The following is an 18436-nucleotide window of genomic DNA, read 5'->3' as shown; positions in this document are numbered from 1 at the left end:
GTTGTGATGATAAAATATTGGCGTCAGTAAAGGAAAGTCCCCAGGACATTTTCACAGATATTGTTTTATTTGAAGTTAAACAAGAGTGTCATCATGTCAATTTCCAGGTTTTTAACACAGCTGCTCATAGCCCAAAGAAACTCCTCCTCCCGTGCCGATTTTAATCTTGCGCTCGATCACCTGCAGCAAACATTCATACAGGTAAAGGTGCGGTAAGCGTTTCCGCCTCTAGGCTCACAGGTGAGCAGTTGTGTCCTGGAGCACCGCTGCCATGGCCGAGTCTCAGTTGATATGCATGGACGATGAACACATTAATGTTAAGATACCAGAATCCAAACCGGAATTTTATTACAGCGAGGCGCAGCGGGCCGCGCTCGAGCAGCTCTTGAAGAACGGTGATGGCGCTTTTAAGATGTGTCTCAAAGAGGATGACGTCAAGGACTTTCTTTCGGCCAGGGAAATCAAATATATGCGGGACACCTTTCAGGAATATGACAGTGACTCAGACACCTATTGCTCGCAGTCGCCCCACGATACGAGTGAAGACTCGGGTGTTCACTCGACTTACTGGCCGACAATGTCTGACACGGAGATCCCTCCGCTGGACATCGGTTGGCCCAGCAACAGCTATTACAAAGGGGTGACCCGAGTGTCGGTTTACACACACCCACCCAAAACGAACGGCCCACATATTAAAGAGGTGGTGCGCAGACTCATTCAAGAATCTACAAAGGTAAGAGGCTTCGTCAGACTAACTGATGCTGATTACAACGGGTTTCTTGGTCCATAAGCATGCATATAATTATGCATAAAAAATTTTATATAGAGATTTAATTATGGTGTGTATAATGTCAATCTGTTGGCCAACAAATTATTACCATATTCAGTAATGTAATTTTAATGATGATGGTTAGAGCCAAGGTCCTTCAAAGGAACAAGAAGTTGTTTCATGTTTGTTGTTATGGCCTTGACCATCCGAAAAGTCTCACGTTGGTCCATGTTTATGATGTTTGTTGAAGTCAGTTGTCAGTCATGTGATCTTATGTGAAATTTCCCAGTTGATAAATTTATTGATTTCGACTGAGGATGGCTGTATATCATTTAACCTCTGACTCACACTAAACTTGATTATGTTTCTTTCTTCTAGCCATACATTTGTGGGAATATTTATAGAGAATAAGGGAACAATGTTAATTTGGCTACAAATAAGGATTACGTTTAAAAATATAAATTTTGTGAAAAACTTACACCTGATATTTCCTAATTATTGAATAGGCCTAGTCCTTGTGGCACAGGGTTTTTTAGGGTTTATTTGAGGACTAGTTGTACTCACTTACCTGGAATATAACCTTGTATGTTTGAACATTGAACTTTAATCATGCCATTGACATACAGCACAAACACCAGGCCTTCAGTGTTAAAACACCATGATTCTTAAAAAAAAGATGATAAATGAAAAAGAAAATGTCATTTTAATTGTTTTTAATAATAATAATTATTAATGTTATAACCAATAATAATGAGAATAATAATACTAAAATCATTGAACTTATAATATTGTTATTATTTATAAAGTTTTATAAATTGTTATTATTATAAACAATAATTATAAAATTATTATCAGTACAAATAATTATTATACATATCATTTGTATTATTTAAATAAAATAGATAGGTCGTGGTTAGAGAAACTGAGATTTCCTAAATGATTCTTTCTGTAAAAAGCATATAAAGCCAGGATCACATTAGCAGATTTTTCTGATGATATTCATGTGCGAGCTTCATTAACATAATCGCCGGCCAGTAAGTTAGAGGCGAAGTATGCATTAGCATCTGTCAGTGGGAGGTCGTTAAACACTTGACCGTTGGGACTCCCTGCTGAGTTAATGGTTCAAGCAACGAAAAAAAGGATCAAACATGACAGAATTTGTTTTCTATCGACGAGGTTGTCACTTGTGTTCTCTTCAAGTGGCCAGTGAGCTTCTTTTTTACTGAAGATCTGACAACAAGCTTATCTAAACATTTTCATTGCACTTAGCTGCATATCGTCACAAATATTGATTGTAATCCATTGTGTCACCAAGTGTTTTTCTCCTACACTAAAATTCTGAAAGAAATTAGAAAGTAGAGCCACAACAGTCTTTTTCTTGAATGTAATTTCTTTACTCACTAAAAGCTACATATGGATATACGTGTTCCATGGCAAGCCTCGAGGGGACAAATACACAATCACACACTTCCACAAGGTAAAGTTACTCCATGATTCTCATCCTCAATCACTCTTCCCAATTGTTTCTGCTCAAGCGGTACTCCTGTACATCATCCTGTTGTTATTTCAGCGAGCTCCACATATCTCAGAATCACAGAGAGAGTTGCGGTGAATCGGTATGTTTGTCACCACTCCAGTCACCTTTCTTAATCGGCAAGTGTGTCATGCCTCCGACTGAAGAGAGCAAGATCTCAGCAAAACAGTCTGCAGCCAAAATCGAGTTGTTTGGTCTCTGCTAGTGTGACGCCGGCTTAACTTATCACAGATCAGGTGCTGTGTAAATAAATGTAATTTCTAACTTTTTGTATCTATGTGATACATACGTGTGATTTTGGATGGGTTTGTGTATGAAAGAGGAAGAAATAATCAGTCAAGAAATCACCCCTGCACAGCCTTGGGCTTTGTTTGTAAGTGCCTGTCCCCTCCTCTATCTTGTTTCCTTGTCATTCACACCACCTGAAGCCTCAAGTCATACCTCTCTGCTACCGGGTTTGCACACATGACTTCCTTACAAGGCAAATCAGTTGTGCTGTGGCTCTGTCAGCCTCAATTATATTGACACAATCCAGGCACGCACGATTCAGGCACTCAGCTGGCTTCAACAGACCTCCATGTACTGGACACGAACCCTTAATTAATATTAAAGCTGTAATAAGGAGTCATAGATCATATATTTAACCTCAAGAACTGGAGTCCTACTAAATATCAGTCTACCTTGGTACACGTGCCATCTAAATCTGTCATTTCACACAAGCTGACTCTTTGGGACTGGCCATTGACATACCATTTCACTTAAATGATCATTCTCATCAGTGTTTAGTGTAATTTATTACAATCTTTGGACCTGAAAACTAATGATGTAATGGGCCAGTTGTGATTGAAATACTGTATAATACAGTATAAAATATTACTAGGTTTTCACCTCAACTTTCAATAATGTATGAAAAAAAAAGTTTCAACCTCATCTGGAGAATTTAAAAGTGGATTTAAACATTTTGGAACAAACACACTTTTAATTCCTCTGTGGGTCCTCAGAAAACCAAAAATCCTTCTGGATTTAACAAGAAACAAAAAGTCAAAAACTCAAATGATTATCACCAACAACTTCTGGATATGTGTTCCCATTACAGATGGGAATATGCATATCCACTGTGGAACCTCTGGAAATGAGCAAGCAGATAATGCTTTCAAAGAAGTATTATCTACAGAACTCAATACCTTCCAAAGATCTGAAACCAATCATACATTTGTATGTCAAAAGCAAGTGGCAATCAGAATGGGATCAGTGCTTAACAAACAAATTACATGAAATAAATCCTGCTGTTGTGACCAGAAGTTTCTTCTCTTTTAAGAACCGGTGGGACCAAGTCGCTTATACACGATGACCGATAGGCCACTCAAGACTACATTTTTTAAATTCCCCCATAGGTGCATCATGTCAGAGCCCACTGTCTATCAAACATATTTTATTAGATTGTAATATTTCTACTCCTGTGAGAAAACTATTTTATTCAGTTGACACACTTGAGATTTTTAACCAAATTTGTTCAAATTTAGTTTGAGTTTAAAAAAAAAGTTTTAGTTTTGCTTTTATTATTTTAACCTGGTTTTCGCCATGAAAATAGCCATAATAAATATTACTAGTTACTGTAATTTAAATTGTCAGGGTATTTTTAGGTACACTTTTTGTGTGTGTCTATATAGTATCTTCCCTCTTTGCATTACACAATACAGTTTGAAGACTTTTTTGTAATGGGTTAAGCTTAGACTTTGGTGACATGAACAACTTGCCAAAATGAGTTAATGGCTGTGTTGTTAAGGTTTGTAGCCAGCTACATTCCCATTTAAACATCATGTGAGCCTGTTTATTACTTCTTTTTTTCATTCTAAATCATGCTACATTCTAAGTTTACGTTTTTGCTCTTAATGCTTTTGAAAAATTCTTGACATGTTTTAAACTGCCTTTATATTAATTTGGATATATTTGTTTTATAAACTTAACATTCTGTGTACATTGAGTTATTGTGTCATATTCTTTCCATGGGTGATATTTAGGAGTGGCTTAAAGTGAATACAAATTAATGCTGACTTGTGTTTTATTTAGGTTTCAGTAAAATTTGTCAATGTTAGCATTAGATTATGCCCTCAGGACATCATATTAACTTATTATTCAGGTCGATCCTGATGTTTGCTGCCACACATGACTATGATGTAATTTGCACTTCTGAAGTGTAAGTTACAGTACTACCTCCTGATGAACTGATAAGAAACATATCTTTCTTAAGAAAAACATTTCCTTGTACTTTAATTTCTGTATGAAGTTGTTTTTATCAAATGTTCCTTTGACATTGATACATTATTTTACTGTCAATAAAGCAGGTCAGGCTTTACAGCCTTTTGGAAATATTCTGGATTGTTTCTTATAGAAGTTGAAGAACAGAATCCTATGTGTTATCAAAATTATAAAAGCAGGCACACCTGTACTTGTGTTATCTAAATTGTATATTACATATATCTTGTGCCTGATGTACACACTGACATACAAATAGCCTATATTTCAAAGTCAACAAGTGTTTTTTTTTTTTTTCCCGTAAGACATAAATAATTTGAGAATGATACCCTGTTAATATGTGTCAGTGTGATTCTTTTAACCAGCAAAACGTGTTTTGAGTGGTATTGAGCACAACAAAAAAGTACCTTCAATGATTTATTTTTTTCTCTAATGCACATCACTTCCTTCTTTATTTACCTAGTGTTTTATGAGTATAGTGTGAATAGGAAAGATATGGGTACAAGGCCTTAACAACAAATTAACCTTAAGACTGAGCTCTACAGAAGCTCTGAATTGGCTCATTAAATTTAAATACTTTTTTCCAGATTAGTGGAATTTTGGCCCAACTGATGGAACGTGCCCTGTCAGGCCAGTTTTCTGCAAACTTAACATTTTATTTTCTGTAATATATTGAACATTATTGTTGTGAATTCTGCTGATTTAAATGAAATTATACAGTTGCTAGCTACCATATACAGCCCTGGAAAAAAATTACTATTTATATGTATGTGTTTGAGTAAAATGAACATTTTTGTTTTATTCTATAAAGTGCTTTCAACATTTCTCCCAAATTCCAAATAAAAATATTGCCATTTAGAGCATTTATTGCAGAAAATGACAACTGGTCAAAATAACCAATAAGATACAGTGTTTTCAGACATCAGATAATGCAAAGAAAACAATTTCATATTCATTTGTAAACAACACAATACTAATGTTTTTACTTACGAAGAATTCAGAAATCAATATTTGGTGGAATAACCCTGATTTTCAATCACAGCTTTCATGCGTCTTGGCATGCTCTCTACCTTTATGCCACTCCTGCTGCAAAAATTCATGCAGCTCAGCTTTGTTTGTTGGTCTTCCTCTTGATCAAATTACAGAGGTTTTCAGTGGGGTTCAGGTCTAGGGATTGGGCTGGCCATGACAGTGTCTTGATCTAGTAGTCCTCCATCCACACATTGATTGACCTGGCAGTGTGGCATGGAGCATTGTCCTGGTGGAAAAAACAAGCCTCAGAGTTGGTGAACATTGTCATAGCAGAAGGAAGCAAGTTTACTTCCAGGATAACATTGTGCATGGCTTGAATCATGCATCCTTCACAAGGAAAAATCTGCCTGATTCAGTATATACTGTATATATATATATATATATATATATATATATATATATATATATATATATATATATATATACAGCCAAAGGTTTGGAATAATGTACAGATTTTGCTGTTTCAGAAGGAAATTGATACTTTAAGTCACCAAAGTGGCATTCAACTGATCACAAAGTACAGCAAGGACATTACTGATGTAAACTTATCCTTGAGTAATCATGCTAAATTGCTAATTTGGTACTAGAAAATCACTTGCCATTATATCAAACACAGCTGAAAGCTATTTGGTTCGTTAAATGAAGCTTAACATTGTCTTTCTGTTTGTTTTTGAGTTGCCACAGTATGCAATAGACTGACATGTCTTATGGTCAATATTTGGTAAAAAATGGCAAAAAGTACATCAGAGTCTCTAGTTTGAGATATAGATGCCTCACATGTCCTCAGCTGACAGCTTCATTGAATTCTACCCACTCAACACCAGTTTCACGTACAACAGTAAAGAGAAGACTCAGTGGTGTAGGCCTTATGGGAAGAATTGCAAAGAAAATGCCATTTTTGAAACTGAAAACATTAAAGTGGGCAAAGAAAAAGACATTGGACAACAGATCATTGGAAAAGGGTGTTATGTATCTTAACCCCATTGAGCTTTTGTGGGATCAGCTAGAATGTAAGGTGCATGAGAAGTGTCACATTTATGGCAAGTGCTACAGGAAGTGTGTGGTGAAATGTCACGTGGGTATCTGGACAAACTGACAGCTAGAATGCCAAGGATCTGCAAAGTCGTCATTGCTGCACGTGGAGGATTTTTTAATGAGAACTCTTTGAAATAGTTTAATATTTTAATATTTTTTTTTTCAAATTGCATTAGTAATTATTCACGTTATTAATGTCCTGACTATACATTGTGATCAGTTGAATGCTGCTTTGGTGAATAAAAGTACCAATTTCTTTCCTAAAACTTTTGACTGCCAGTGTATGATAGCCAGCTAGATATATAAATTTATTTTATTTACATATTTGCAAAATGAATAAATATATATTTTTTTCCCCAGGGAAAGAATCTTTATGAAAAAACTAAACAAAAAAAAACTTCACATTTAATGAAAAATAGGGCAATACTATAGCGTTGTTGGCTATTTTTTAACATTAGTTAGATTCATTAGTTCATGAACAAACAGTTAATAATTTTTCAGAATTAACCTTGGTTAATGTTTATTTCAACATATAGTAATATTTTTTTTCAAATTAGAAGAAGTTGTATATGTTAACATGTAATGCATTATGAACTAACATGAACTAACAATTAACAATTGCATTTTTTATGATAAATAGAGCATTTAATGTCAAGTTTTATCAAGTTTTTCTGCCACATGAATTTGGTGGGGCCAGTAAAAATGTTGTCAGTGCAAGTTAAAACTACTACTACTAGCCTGTCTGGCCAGCATATAAAGAATTATACTGCAGCAGCTGAAAAAGTCCGGAATCATCAAAAATGCCTGATTTTCACATAAACAGCTCAAAGGCAGATGTGTCATGTCAGTAAGCTCTGGATGAATAAGCTAAGCTCTAAACTTTGGTTTGGCTTCACTTGGTTTTCAGGTGGTTGCTGTGGTCATGGACATGTTGACAGACCTGTTGATCCTGCAGGATCTCTTTGATGCTGCAAGTAAGAGAGGGGTGGCTGTATACTTGCTGCTGGAGGAGCACGGCTTGCCACACTTCCTGGACATGAGCAGCAGACTACAGATTTCTGCACAACACATGAGGGTGAGTGAGCCACCAGCCCCAAGCAATTATGATACAGGGAGTTGCTGTTAACCATTACTGTTGAGACAGTATAGTTTAAAGGGATAGTTCACCCAAAAATAAAAATGATGTAATTGTTGAACAAAAAAGGAGACGATAGGTATAATTTGAGGGACTAATTACTTCAGTCACTATTCAATTTTATAAAAAAAAAAATGTCATACAATAAAAGTAAATGGTGACAGAGGCTGTCATTCTGCCTAACATCTCCTAAAAAAAGACTCCATAAAGTCATACATGTTTGGAACACCATGAGGGTTAGTAATATAATTTTTGGGTGAATCTTTAAGACAAACTTATATGCATATATACCAGATGAGTTGCCTCACTCTTCAATGTCTAAATAGACAGCTGCCTTCCAAGGCAGTGTCCTAACATCATAGAACGTCATGACTGACTGAGATCAGTGTCTTATCTTAAACCTCATTTGACATTAATACTTAACATCAAAAGTAAACCAACATGACCCCTTTTGCCCTCTTACTCCTTAACTCTGTTTCTGATCACTCATCCAAGTTAAAGTGGTGAACACAAATTATATCAATACATCACAATGTGTGTATGTTCAGAAAAGTACAACATGCTGCATCAGTGCTTTTATATAAAATAGGTCAAATACTAACATGCAACTTACCATCTCACACTTACCGGTAATTGCACATGTTACCAGAGTGTCAGCTGCTCTAGAAGGGACCTGTGTGAACTTGAAAATCTCAATGATTGTCTGTTGCCACAGGCTTCAACTCACTTCTTGGTCCACTGTATACACACATAAAAACTCTGGTAGAATAAAACCCAGAACTTTCTGTAAGCCTGCCCTAAATAGCACCAATCTCCTTAAAATACATTGCCAACAAGTCTGATCTCCTGTATGTGTATTGCTTTTTTAATAGGACACTGGGGCTTTTCATCTGAGCAGCAGTGTTAGATAATTCAATATTGTTATTTCTTGAAAGAGGATATTCAGATTTCAGCAGAACTGAGAAAAAAGGCAACTTGATCTTAGTTAGGATGTTTGTGTAGTGCTCTCATCTCTCACGATTCTGCTTTTTCTGTGTCCGCGCCAGCCGTGTACTCAAAGTCCCTTTCTTGCTGCTGTATTTCTATCAGTATTCCGTTTGTGTCTTCATTGTGCAAATGAAATAGCCACACCTCTGTGTGCAAGGATTTATTTTCCATTAACCTCACACTGCTGAATTCACATTGGATATTTGCCCAAGTCAGGCGTTTGCTCTGACACCTCAGCCTTTTGTTAAATTCTAATCACCTTCTCTACTATAACTGGCATTGTATTTTATGGTGAAATTTAAATGTTAGGTTCTTTAAAAAAAAGAGGTTTATAATACATGGAGAAAGCTATCGTTAGCATCATTATAAGATGTTGAGATATACAGTATATGAAAGGGAGAAATCATAATTTTCAATATGGCAGCTCTAGTCACGCCAGAATTAAAAGAGGCAATCGTGAGTTTTTCTAGAATGTCCTCACACATTAGCAACTTGGTTTCATAGAATCTCATTACTATACCTATATGTTGTGTACTGTTTGTATAAGCAGTGGTTGATTTGTAAAAACAAACAAAGAATTCAAGGGGATGGTGTAGTCAAAGTTTTTTTTTTTGGAGGGGGTGGGGGGTGGGTCTAATACTTATGGGTCATTGACAAATAAGGTTGTTAAAGGTGTTATAATGAGAAAACAAAAAAAAAAATATATATATATATATTTTTTTTTTTATTTATTTAAAAATATCAAGAAGTTTTTTCAGGGTTACACCACATGAACAAAATATGCCTTTTCATACAAATTGGCAAAATAAAGTCAGATGTTTCTTTAAAACTTCACGCTCAGTCTTGAGAGTCAAAAGGTGTCCACACAGTTTTATGCTTTTTTATGGTCAACATAAACAACAAAATAGCTAATTATATGTTGGTTACACCAAATGACTTTGCTTTGGTGGACAAAAAGTGCTTTTTAATCATATTTTAAAACACAATTGTTTCACTCCTGATTTTTTTTAAGAAATAACAATAAAAGATTATTCTGCACTAATCATGCCAACATTTATTTTTCAGCAATTTCAGCTTTTAATGAGACATTTCTCACTTTTAAGCCCCAGAAAAAAATATCAATCTGAATTTAAACTCAGCAATTGAAAAATTATCATCATAGAAGAGGTCTATTCAAGTAAATGGTTTGTGAGTAATGCATTTATTTACTTATTTTTCATTTAACAGATCTGGACAAAAATGTGCATCACTTCATTGACCCTTAGAACACATGACCATAGTATGCACCTGTTCGCCTCTGTTATTGTATTTTATGATGCATCTTGTGTAAAGAATCCACATTATGATCATGAAAAAGGTTTCCTAGATCACTCGCCCACTGCAGACATGCATCTTTTCTACTCCAATTTATTATTTACTACTTGACCATGTTTGAAAGTGTGTGAAACATTTGAAAACTTGTGGCGTAAAGTTTCAACACTAGGAAGGACAAGTCGACCCATCACAATCTCAGACATATCTGTTTTGAAGTGTTTTCAGAAAACCGGCATCTTTTTCGCAGTAGAGAGAGAACTCACGCTGTCCAAGGTTGTCAGATAGCATTATTAAAGCGTGAAACTGGCAGAATATATCCAAACTGTACAAGTGTCCAGATCTGATTTGGGTATTTCACCTACAGAAATCTGGCAACCTCACACATGTCAAAATCAAATTCTGACCGGCTAATCGCCCTTATATAAAGTCTGTTATTTATCAGGCATATTAAAATTAAATATTAAATATTTTACTTGCATGATGAAATAAAACATGACACAATTGATGTAAAGGGGACATTAAGTTTAACAAGGGGGATGCTTTTTTAGATTTCTTGCAACAAGGGGGTTGGCATTGCCTCGCATCCCCCCCAACTATAGCCCTGTGTATAAAATGAGTTATACGTGGCATGTTGCACGTATCACGGCAGTTTTCTGGTAACACTAGAGGCGCTACAACAACAATGACTTTTACTTTCACACATTCATGATTAAAAGTGCAGATTATCAGTTCATAAACAATTACTTTTCGCCCTATTCCTCACACAATGTTATGAAAGGTACTACCTTTTTTAATATTCGCATTAAATAACCAACTACATTTACAAGCTTATTCGACAGTGATTTTGTGGCATGGTAGCTCAATGGATAGAGCGTTGCACTTGCAACAGGAATGACTGTGGTACGAGTCCTTATAAACGAATGAGCCGAAAGAGTCAAAGAAGCATGACAAAATGACATGGTTGCTTTTGCAATTGCGTTTTTATCTCACATTTGCTATTACACTATTGGTTTTGTTTAGATTTGAGGTTTAGAGTACAGAGGAACTGCAGGTTTTGTAAATTTTTTTAATTTGAAGAGAGCATTAATCTTAAACTCATCTGTTTTTCATCTCATATTTGGTAATACACTATTGGTTATGTTTAAGGTTTAGGGTAGGAAGGTAGTTTTGTTGATAGAGCATTCAGCACTTTAGGGTGCATTTTACCGTGATCCGATTGCTTCATCAATGTGAGTACAAGTGGCAGCACTTTTCCACTGTAACAAGGTAACAACTAAAGAAGACATGTGTTATTAAAGTATTCAACACTTTGGATTTACACCAAAATTTTACATGCACACGTATGCAATGAACTTGCAGTGATGTGAAGAATGTTAGCGCTTGTCTGCCATGAGCCTGTGGATGCGTTGAAACGTGAAGGATGTGAGATGCTCTGTGAAGAAGGATAAACAGGTGTGAGAAATGCATTACTATTATCAGCGATTTGGTATGATTGCGTTCACATCAACAGGGAACCGGGTGCGCACCCGAGTTCGGAAGACAGCGTTTACATTATTCAAACAAACTGAACTTTGACATCATTCGAACCCGGGTGCGCACCAAAAGTGTGAGTGTGAAAGAACCCTGTAATGTAATTTTTTTTAAATGTCGCCAGATATGCAGTTTTCATTAGATTAGGCTGGACATTAGCTAGACCATGTGATTTAAGGTCTGCCACCTTTGCTTATGTAAACAACTAAGATTTTTCAGCAATCACCTGAGCTGTAAGGAAAATTATGTCTTGATGATGCTGATTGGCGAATTACACCACAAGTATTTTGCACAGTCCCAAGTGATTATCCTGAACTGTCCCTTTCAACCAGGGCCGGAGTGTGACTCATTTTCAGCCCTGGAGTTTCATGCCTTAGACCGGCCCACTTTAGTTCATGACTGACTATTAAAATAATATAATTAAAACCTCAGTATATAAGTCTGCAATAGTACACTGTCCTCTACAGCCTAAAAATCCAACATATAAGTTAGACTTGATTTAAGAGAATTTATCTTAAATATACAGTATGTATTTTGTGTATAAGTGTATTTTTTACTTGGTTATACTTCTGCAAGTGCAGTAAACACAACATATAATTATATTCAAGGTCTATTCTCTAAAAGCAAGTCTAAATATCTCATATGCTGCTTCTCAGGTGAATCAATCTTTTTTAAAAGGATTTTTTATATATTTTTAAATATTTTTTAAATTTTTTATATTATATTCAACATTATCAGATTAAAAAAAAATGTCTTCTGCAGTATAGTTCCTAAAGTAAATGTACATTGTTGTAAATTAGTTTTAGATCTTTTTATTGGAAAACAAGCCAAAACAAAACAAATCAAAAACTATCCTCTCTCACCTTTCTGTTCACTTTAGTCCATCTTTAATTCACAAAAAAACAAACTCTCTAGTGTTAAATAAAGCTGCGTATTTAAAATGTTCTTCACGATAAGAAATGCACAGTGACACATATTTTATGATTCAATAAGTCGTTAGCCATCGCGTTATAATATAGCTTTAGTAATTGCGGGCTCGAGGGACGAGCGTCCCTGTGACAGTGTGTCTCTCAGCCGGGTGCAGTTTCAATTTCTCCCCCTTAAATCGGGACATTCGCGCAGCTCATAGAAGAGGTGCTGACCGCACCGAGAAATGACAGTTTCTGAGTTTTTAGTTAACTACAAGACCTGCTTCCGTATTATTTGAACTTTAATAAAGCTATAAAGCATTAAATATATCTGCATTTAAGATGTAATGCCAGGGTGTTCCCTTTAAAGACATCCGGCTCCACTTATTCCACAATGAGTGAATGAATGAATTTGTATTTACTTATTGGATATTTTTGTATAATTCCCCAATACTTTGGGATCTACATCATCTGAAGCTGGTTGGAAAGTTTAGAGTGCATCTGGACAGTGATCTGTGTAATTCTTCCTCAGTAAGGCTCAGGCGCGAGCTGCAGTGCTGCTCTCGCGAGTCATCATTAAAGTTTATTGTGATCTCATTTTACGTTAAATGAGGTCAAACGACTGTTCGACAATGACAATTTTTGTCGCCAATGTTTTATTGTCGATGTTGTCGATAACGTCGACTAATCGTTTCAGCTCTACAACATACTCTTCATTAATATTAATTCTTCTAATTCTTATATTCACTCAGTGAGCAATAGAGGCTGCTGCTGCTGAAGAACTACAAGAAAACATGAATAGTGGTTTGCAGTCAACATTGTTTTGCACGGCTGCTAGCATCTTGCACTGCTCCTAACTAGCTTAACGTTAGCTTACCGGCCTTCTCATCGTCTTAATTCTGTGCGCTGGTGAAAAAGTTTCTCAGTTTTGTACATCTGGCTGCGTCTGTTTGAAGAGTTTCTTTTTTTTTATCTTGCCTTTTCAGCGCCGCGTTTGCGCTTTCTATTGTCAATTTTAGCCTATATCCTCCATCCACAACCACCACTGACTGAAGTTTACAAGTGACGTTTTTATTTTTAAGTAAGGTGCCGATGTCGGGGGAGTCAAAAGATAATTACATCATTAACCTGCAGGCTGCACTCTGCGAGTGAGCTGCGGAAAAATAAAAAAGAGTGGGGCTGAGGTAAAATTAAAAAGAGTGGGCTGCTGTGAGTGCAGGCAGCCTAGGGACAGTATCCATATTTCAACCCAGTGCCATGACAACACCGGCCCTTGCGGCCAATAAAACAGACCGGGCCCTGGTAAATCTACTATAAAATAATTTATATGAAAATTGAGGCCATCAAGTCGCTTTTTCCAATTAGACAGTGTAGTTACACATTTACCAGTTAAACCTTGAACCCTTTGTTTTAGACATTATTTTCTCTCACCCTGATTTAGAACCTGCGCGTGCGAACTGTGAAAGGCTCTGGATTGGCTCTGTCATTTGGTCGTCTGCCAGGATCGCTGTGCTCCAAATATATGTTGGTGGATGGAGATAAAGTGATGTTTGGATCATACAGGTTAGTATATAGACCAAATGTATCTTTCACACACATTGTTTGTATTATAACCCACAATTGTTCAAACAGGAAACCTTGTTCACACTTCATATTGTTTTTTCGTCCACAATTGTGATGCGATTGTTAACACACTCTTTCATCGACACATTTTATTTACCTTTCCATTCTATACAGCTTTACATGGAGCTCCTCCAGAATGAACCGGAACACAATCACTGTGATGTCAGGACAAGTTGTAGACTTCTTTGACAATGACTTCAGAGAGCTGTACGCTGTGTCTGACACAGTGGACCTATACCATGAGTTTCATGTCACTAAGCCATCCCTGATTGTTCCTGTGCTGAAAATGCCAGCACAACCCAACATACATGCAGTTCCCGTGTCCACCTCTCGCTTCCAAGTCTCTCTAGAGGACACCAAACAGACTTATCTTAAGGTGCCGGCACATAAATACCACAATCCAAAGTACTCTTTGGTTGTTGGCAACAGTCTGGGTATGACTGGCTCCTTGCAGGATCTTTCTACGCTAAGGGACTGTGTTGACCATGGCACTGTGAATAACATGGAAAAATTAATCTACACCAATGGGGGCAGTATATGCCCACAGTCCCCAGTGTCCCCAGATAGGACAGAGGACAGTAAAGGTGATGAGAGGAAGCTTTCAACTTCTATTTCTAAAAAGCAGAGTTCTTCGTTCCTTACTTTCCTAAAAGTCAGGGCAAACAACCAGAGTCTGGACTCGAACTCAACCAATCAAAGCAAAGATCCAAAACAGGTCAATCATAGCAAGGACACTAAGGTAACCAATAACTCCAAAGAAGCACCTTGGTTGTCCAGTCAGATCAAGGAAGTACAACAAGAGGATGCATCCAGACACATAACTCCCATATCAGCTTGCAAGATCTCAGAGACTGACAGCACTGGTGAACTTGAGGACAACTTTGAGATAATAGAGAGTCTACCAATGGTGAAGTTTAAAGGCAAAAAGAGCAAAATGGGTCAGAGGAGTATATCTCTTCATGCTATTTCTGCAGATGGTGAGGATGGTATGTATATTATACATCTACAACCATATATGATTCAGTGGTGCAATATTTAAAGGCATAGTTCACCCCAAAATAAAAATTTGGTTATAATTAACTCACCCTCACGTCTTGAATATCTCTCTTGAATATCGTCTGATTTTTTCAATTCAATGGCTGTGGATAGTGACTCACTTTAAAGCTTAAATAAGGACCCAAAAGTATCATAAAAGTAGTCAATGTGGGTTGCGCATCATAATCCAAGTGTTCTGAAGACATATTGAAATTTGAATTGAAATTTACGCGAGAACTAACAACCTGCAATCCAGTTTAACCAGGGACAAAATGTGCTGAAACAGCACTGTGCCATGAATACTTAAATTCAGTCATTGTCATTCTTTTCAGCGCAAACACGCCCCCTTTCTACAGTATGTAAATTAGGCTTATTTACAAAATTGGGTGATATTAGTGTAATGCAGATAATATTGTGCTATTACCGCCAGTGAAAAGCAGGTGGTAAACTGAATTTTATGAGATGTTTCTGGACACTTTTATTGATCATGGCAGCAGTAATTCATCATATGATGATCAAATTATGAAAAAGAGTGTTTAAATCCAGATTATTTCCAGAAGGACGGTGTAGTCACAGGGTGAACTTTCACCATTTTAAAGTGCCAATTCAGGTGACCTGATCACAGTGGTAGAGTGATGTTGTGTCCCAGTAGTGTTTCCAGATTGTAGTAATCTGCTTTATCCTCCACAGCCAAATACTTGGAACTGACCTGCGAGATCAGGAATTGTGCCGTGCATATTGCCTTCAGCACAAAATGTTTGCCTGTGTTTACAGCATTACTCGATTTGCATAATTTTGGTTAAGTGAATTGGATGCTAAAATTCATTCTTAGTCAATTCCCCACTGATAATGTTTGATTTCTTTTGTTTCTTTTCAGGCCTGAGAGGGCGGAGGCGTCACCAAAAGAAGACTTGTATTCAGTCCTGAGATATCCATTCTCAGCGAGAGGCATCGACATAAACATGTGCTTACAAACAAGGTCTTTAGATACTAAGACAGGTTAAACAGGAATATTAAAGGGACAGTTCACCCAAAAATTAAAATTGTCATTTACTCGCACATGTTGTTTCAAACCTGGATGACTTTCTTTCTTCCATGGAACAAAAACAGAAATGTTAGGCAGAATAACTGCCTCAGTCATCTTTCAATTTTATGGTATGAAAAAATTATGAAATAAATTAAATGGTAAGAGACTTAACATGACGGTGAGTGAATGATGACAGAATTTTCATTTTTGAGTGAATTATCCCTTTAACAATATACTGTTTACTGTAACTTTAAAGAGGGAATTTCCTCATTATGGTAACATCCAGAAATGAGTAAACAATATTGGACAAGATGGGGAAAGTGATTATCCCTAAAATAATATTGACTGAAATTTGAGAGGAATGTAAGTTTGTTAGAACAGCCTACAGAATGCTGAAATTGCAAGGAGCTGGTCTCACAAAGAATGACTGAAAGATAGTGCTCACACAGAGATCGTGTGACATCCTGTTGTAAGATATAGCTCATTTGTGGACAGCAGTGTGCACAGTTTGAAAATGTGAACATGTAAGCTTATTTCTTTCTGAATGTCAGAAGTATTTCCTGTTCAGTAGATGCTTGATATTTGCACTACAAATCCTTACTGTCCAAATCAGTTCCACTTACCCAATGTTCAATTTTGTGTCATAAAGGAATGAGGAAAAAGTTAAAGTTGAAAGATGAGCAACTAAAGAAAACAGTGCCTGATCACTAACCGTGACTGTGCAGCTTGTTTGTTCAAAATATTGAAAGACCAAACCCAGCTATGTAAAAACCCATGCCACTGTTGCTTGCATGGAATCATCTGTACAGGTTTGATGTATTTTAAACATTGTAATTGTCATAGATGGTTACTTGAGTTTGTGAATTATTTCTTGTATCCAGCTTAATATGCAGAGTCAGCCATTAGTAAACCATTTGTAGTTTAATTTCACCATAAGTGTTACACTGTGACTCTTTTGCACTATGATAACATTCCTCTGCAACCAGCCTCAGCACTGAAACATTGCCTCAAGTTTGGGGCAGGACTATCTGTTTGTATGGAAGGATGGGGAGTTTTCTGGTATCTGTTTGAAAACAATGATTATTTTTAAAATTCCATTTGGTGCTTCTAGTAGCAAGCAGCACAGAAATAAAAGTAAACAGTGGACTTAACGGTGAACATGAGGCTTTAGTTCTACAATGAGAAATATTTCGCCTCAATATCATGACTGTTTAGATATGATAATTCTCTCATGGACTCTGTTGAGTATGTGCGGTCATTTGCTCCTGTAACACAAAGATAACAACTGGTTTACTGTAGTAAGGTTTAAAGACTTCTAAAGGATCAGACAAGTACAGCACACAACAAGCATGCAGTTTTTGTTTTAGATTTGACTTGTGACAAAAGACTTTGTATCAGAAACTGTCTGTTATTTTTACAATTCCTGCAACACTCTGTTCTGTTCCTTGAAAGAATGTAATTGCCTTATGGCACCTTGAATCTATAGATGTAAAGCACTTTTTTTAGATAATGATGATTGCAAATAAATAAAGGTCCATGCCCTTAAATTCATTCTTCCTTTTTTTTTTTTTTTTATTGAACCACAGATGAATTGTGATTTTACACAGCTAACAGCTGCCTGTGAGAAAGACAATGAGCCTAATTTGGTAATTGTGTGTTTAATCAGATGTAATTGCAAAGTGGCTAATGGCTACTTTTACACAAATTATTCTGTTTGTTATTATAAGAGATGTGAGCGGTCAAACCTCACATCAGGTCTTGATACATGTTTAAAATTACATTTATTGAAAAAACAGTATTATTATTAAGTATTATTATATCCTTTAAAAATTTACACACACGCATATATATATATATATATATATATATATATATATATATATATATATATATATATATATATATAACGATCAGCCACAACATTAAAACCACCTGCCTAATATCGTGTTGGTTCCCCTCGTGCTGCCAAAACAGTTCTGACCCATTAAGGCATGGACTCCACAAGACCTCTGAAGGTGTCCTGTGGTATCTGGCACCTAGATATTAGCAACAGATCCTTATAAGTCCTGTAAGTTGCGAGGTGGGGCCTCCATGGATCAGAATTGTTGGTCCAGCACATCCCACAGATGCTCAATCAGATTGAGAACTGAGGAATTTGGAAACCAAGTCAACGCCTTGAACAATTTGTCATGTTCCTCAAACCATTCCTGAATTTTTTTTTCAGTGTGGCAGGGCGCATAATCCTGCTGAA

At 36.4% G+C, this 18436-nt stretch overlaps 1 protein-coding gene across 2 annotated transcripts; it reads left to right on the top strand.

Annotated features, from left to right (window-relative positions):
* Window positions 1-17719, top strand: LOC127647346 (protein FAM83F-like). 2 transcript variants are annotated; one of them, XM_052131536.1, is made up of 5 exons: window positions 1-733; window positions 7534-7701; window positions 13942-14063; window positions 14238-15100; window positions 16036-17719. In XM_052131536.1, exons 1-5 carry the CDS (start codon window positions 272-274, stop codon window positions 16083-16085), a joined length of 1665 nt encoding a protein of 554 aa, XP_051987496.1. In that variant the 5' UTR covers window positions 1-271; the 3' UTR covers window positions 16086-17719. The 2 variants fall into 2 exon arrangements, with proteins under 2 accessions (XP_051987496.1, XP_051987495.1); XM_052131535.1 differs by having other exon boundaries at window positions 14238-15109.
* The last annotated feature ends 717 nt before the right edge of the window (window positions 17720-18436 follow it).

The sequence above is a fragment of the Xyrauchen texanus genome, chromosome 8, assembly GCF_025860055.1.
Source record: "Xyrauchen texanus isolate HMW12.3.18 chromosome 8, RBS_HiC_50CHRs, whole genome shotgun sequence".
Lineage (NCBI taxonomy): Eukaryota > Metazoa > Chordata > Actinopteri > Cypriniformes > Catostomidae > Xyrauchen > Xyrauchen texanus.
This window is presented reverse-complemented; position numbering and strand designations above follow the sequence as displayed.

Bases quoted from the DNA above. Each gene is read 5' to 3' on its own strand.
- LOC127647346 (XM_052131535.1), top strand. From the start codon at position 272: ATGGCCGAGTCTCAGTTGATATGCATGGACGATGAACACATTAATGTT. The intron at 14,064-14,237 runs GTTAGTATATAG...CATTCTATACAG, and splicing joins GTGATGTTTGGATCATACAG to CTTTACATGGAGCTCCTCCA. The intron at 15,110-16,035 runs GTATGTATATTA...GTTTCTTTTCAG, and splicing joins TTCTGCAGATGGTGAGGATG to GCCTGAGAGGGCGGAGGCGT.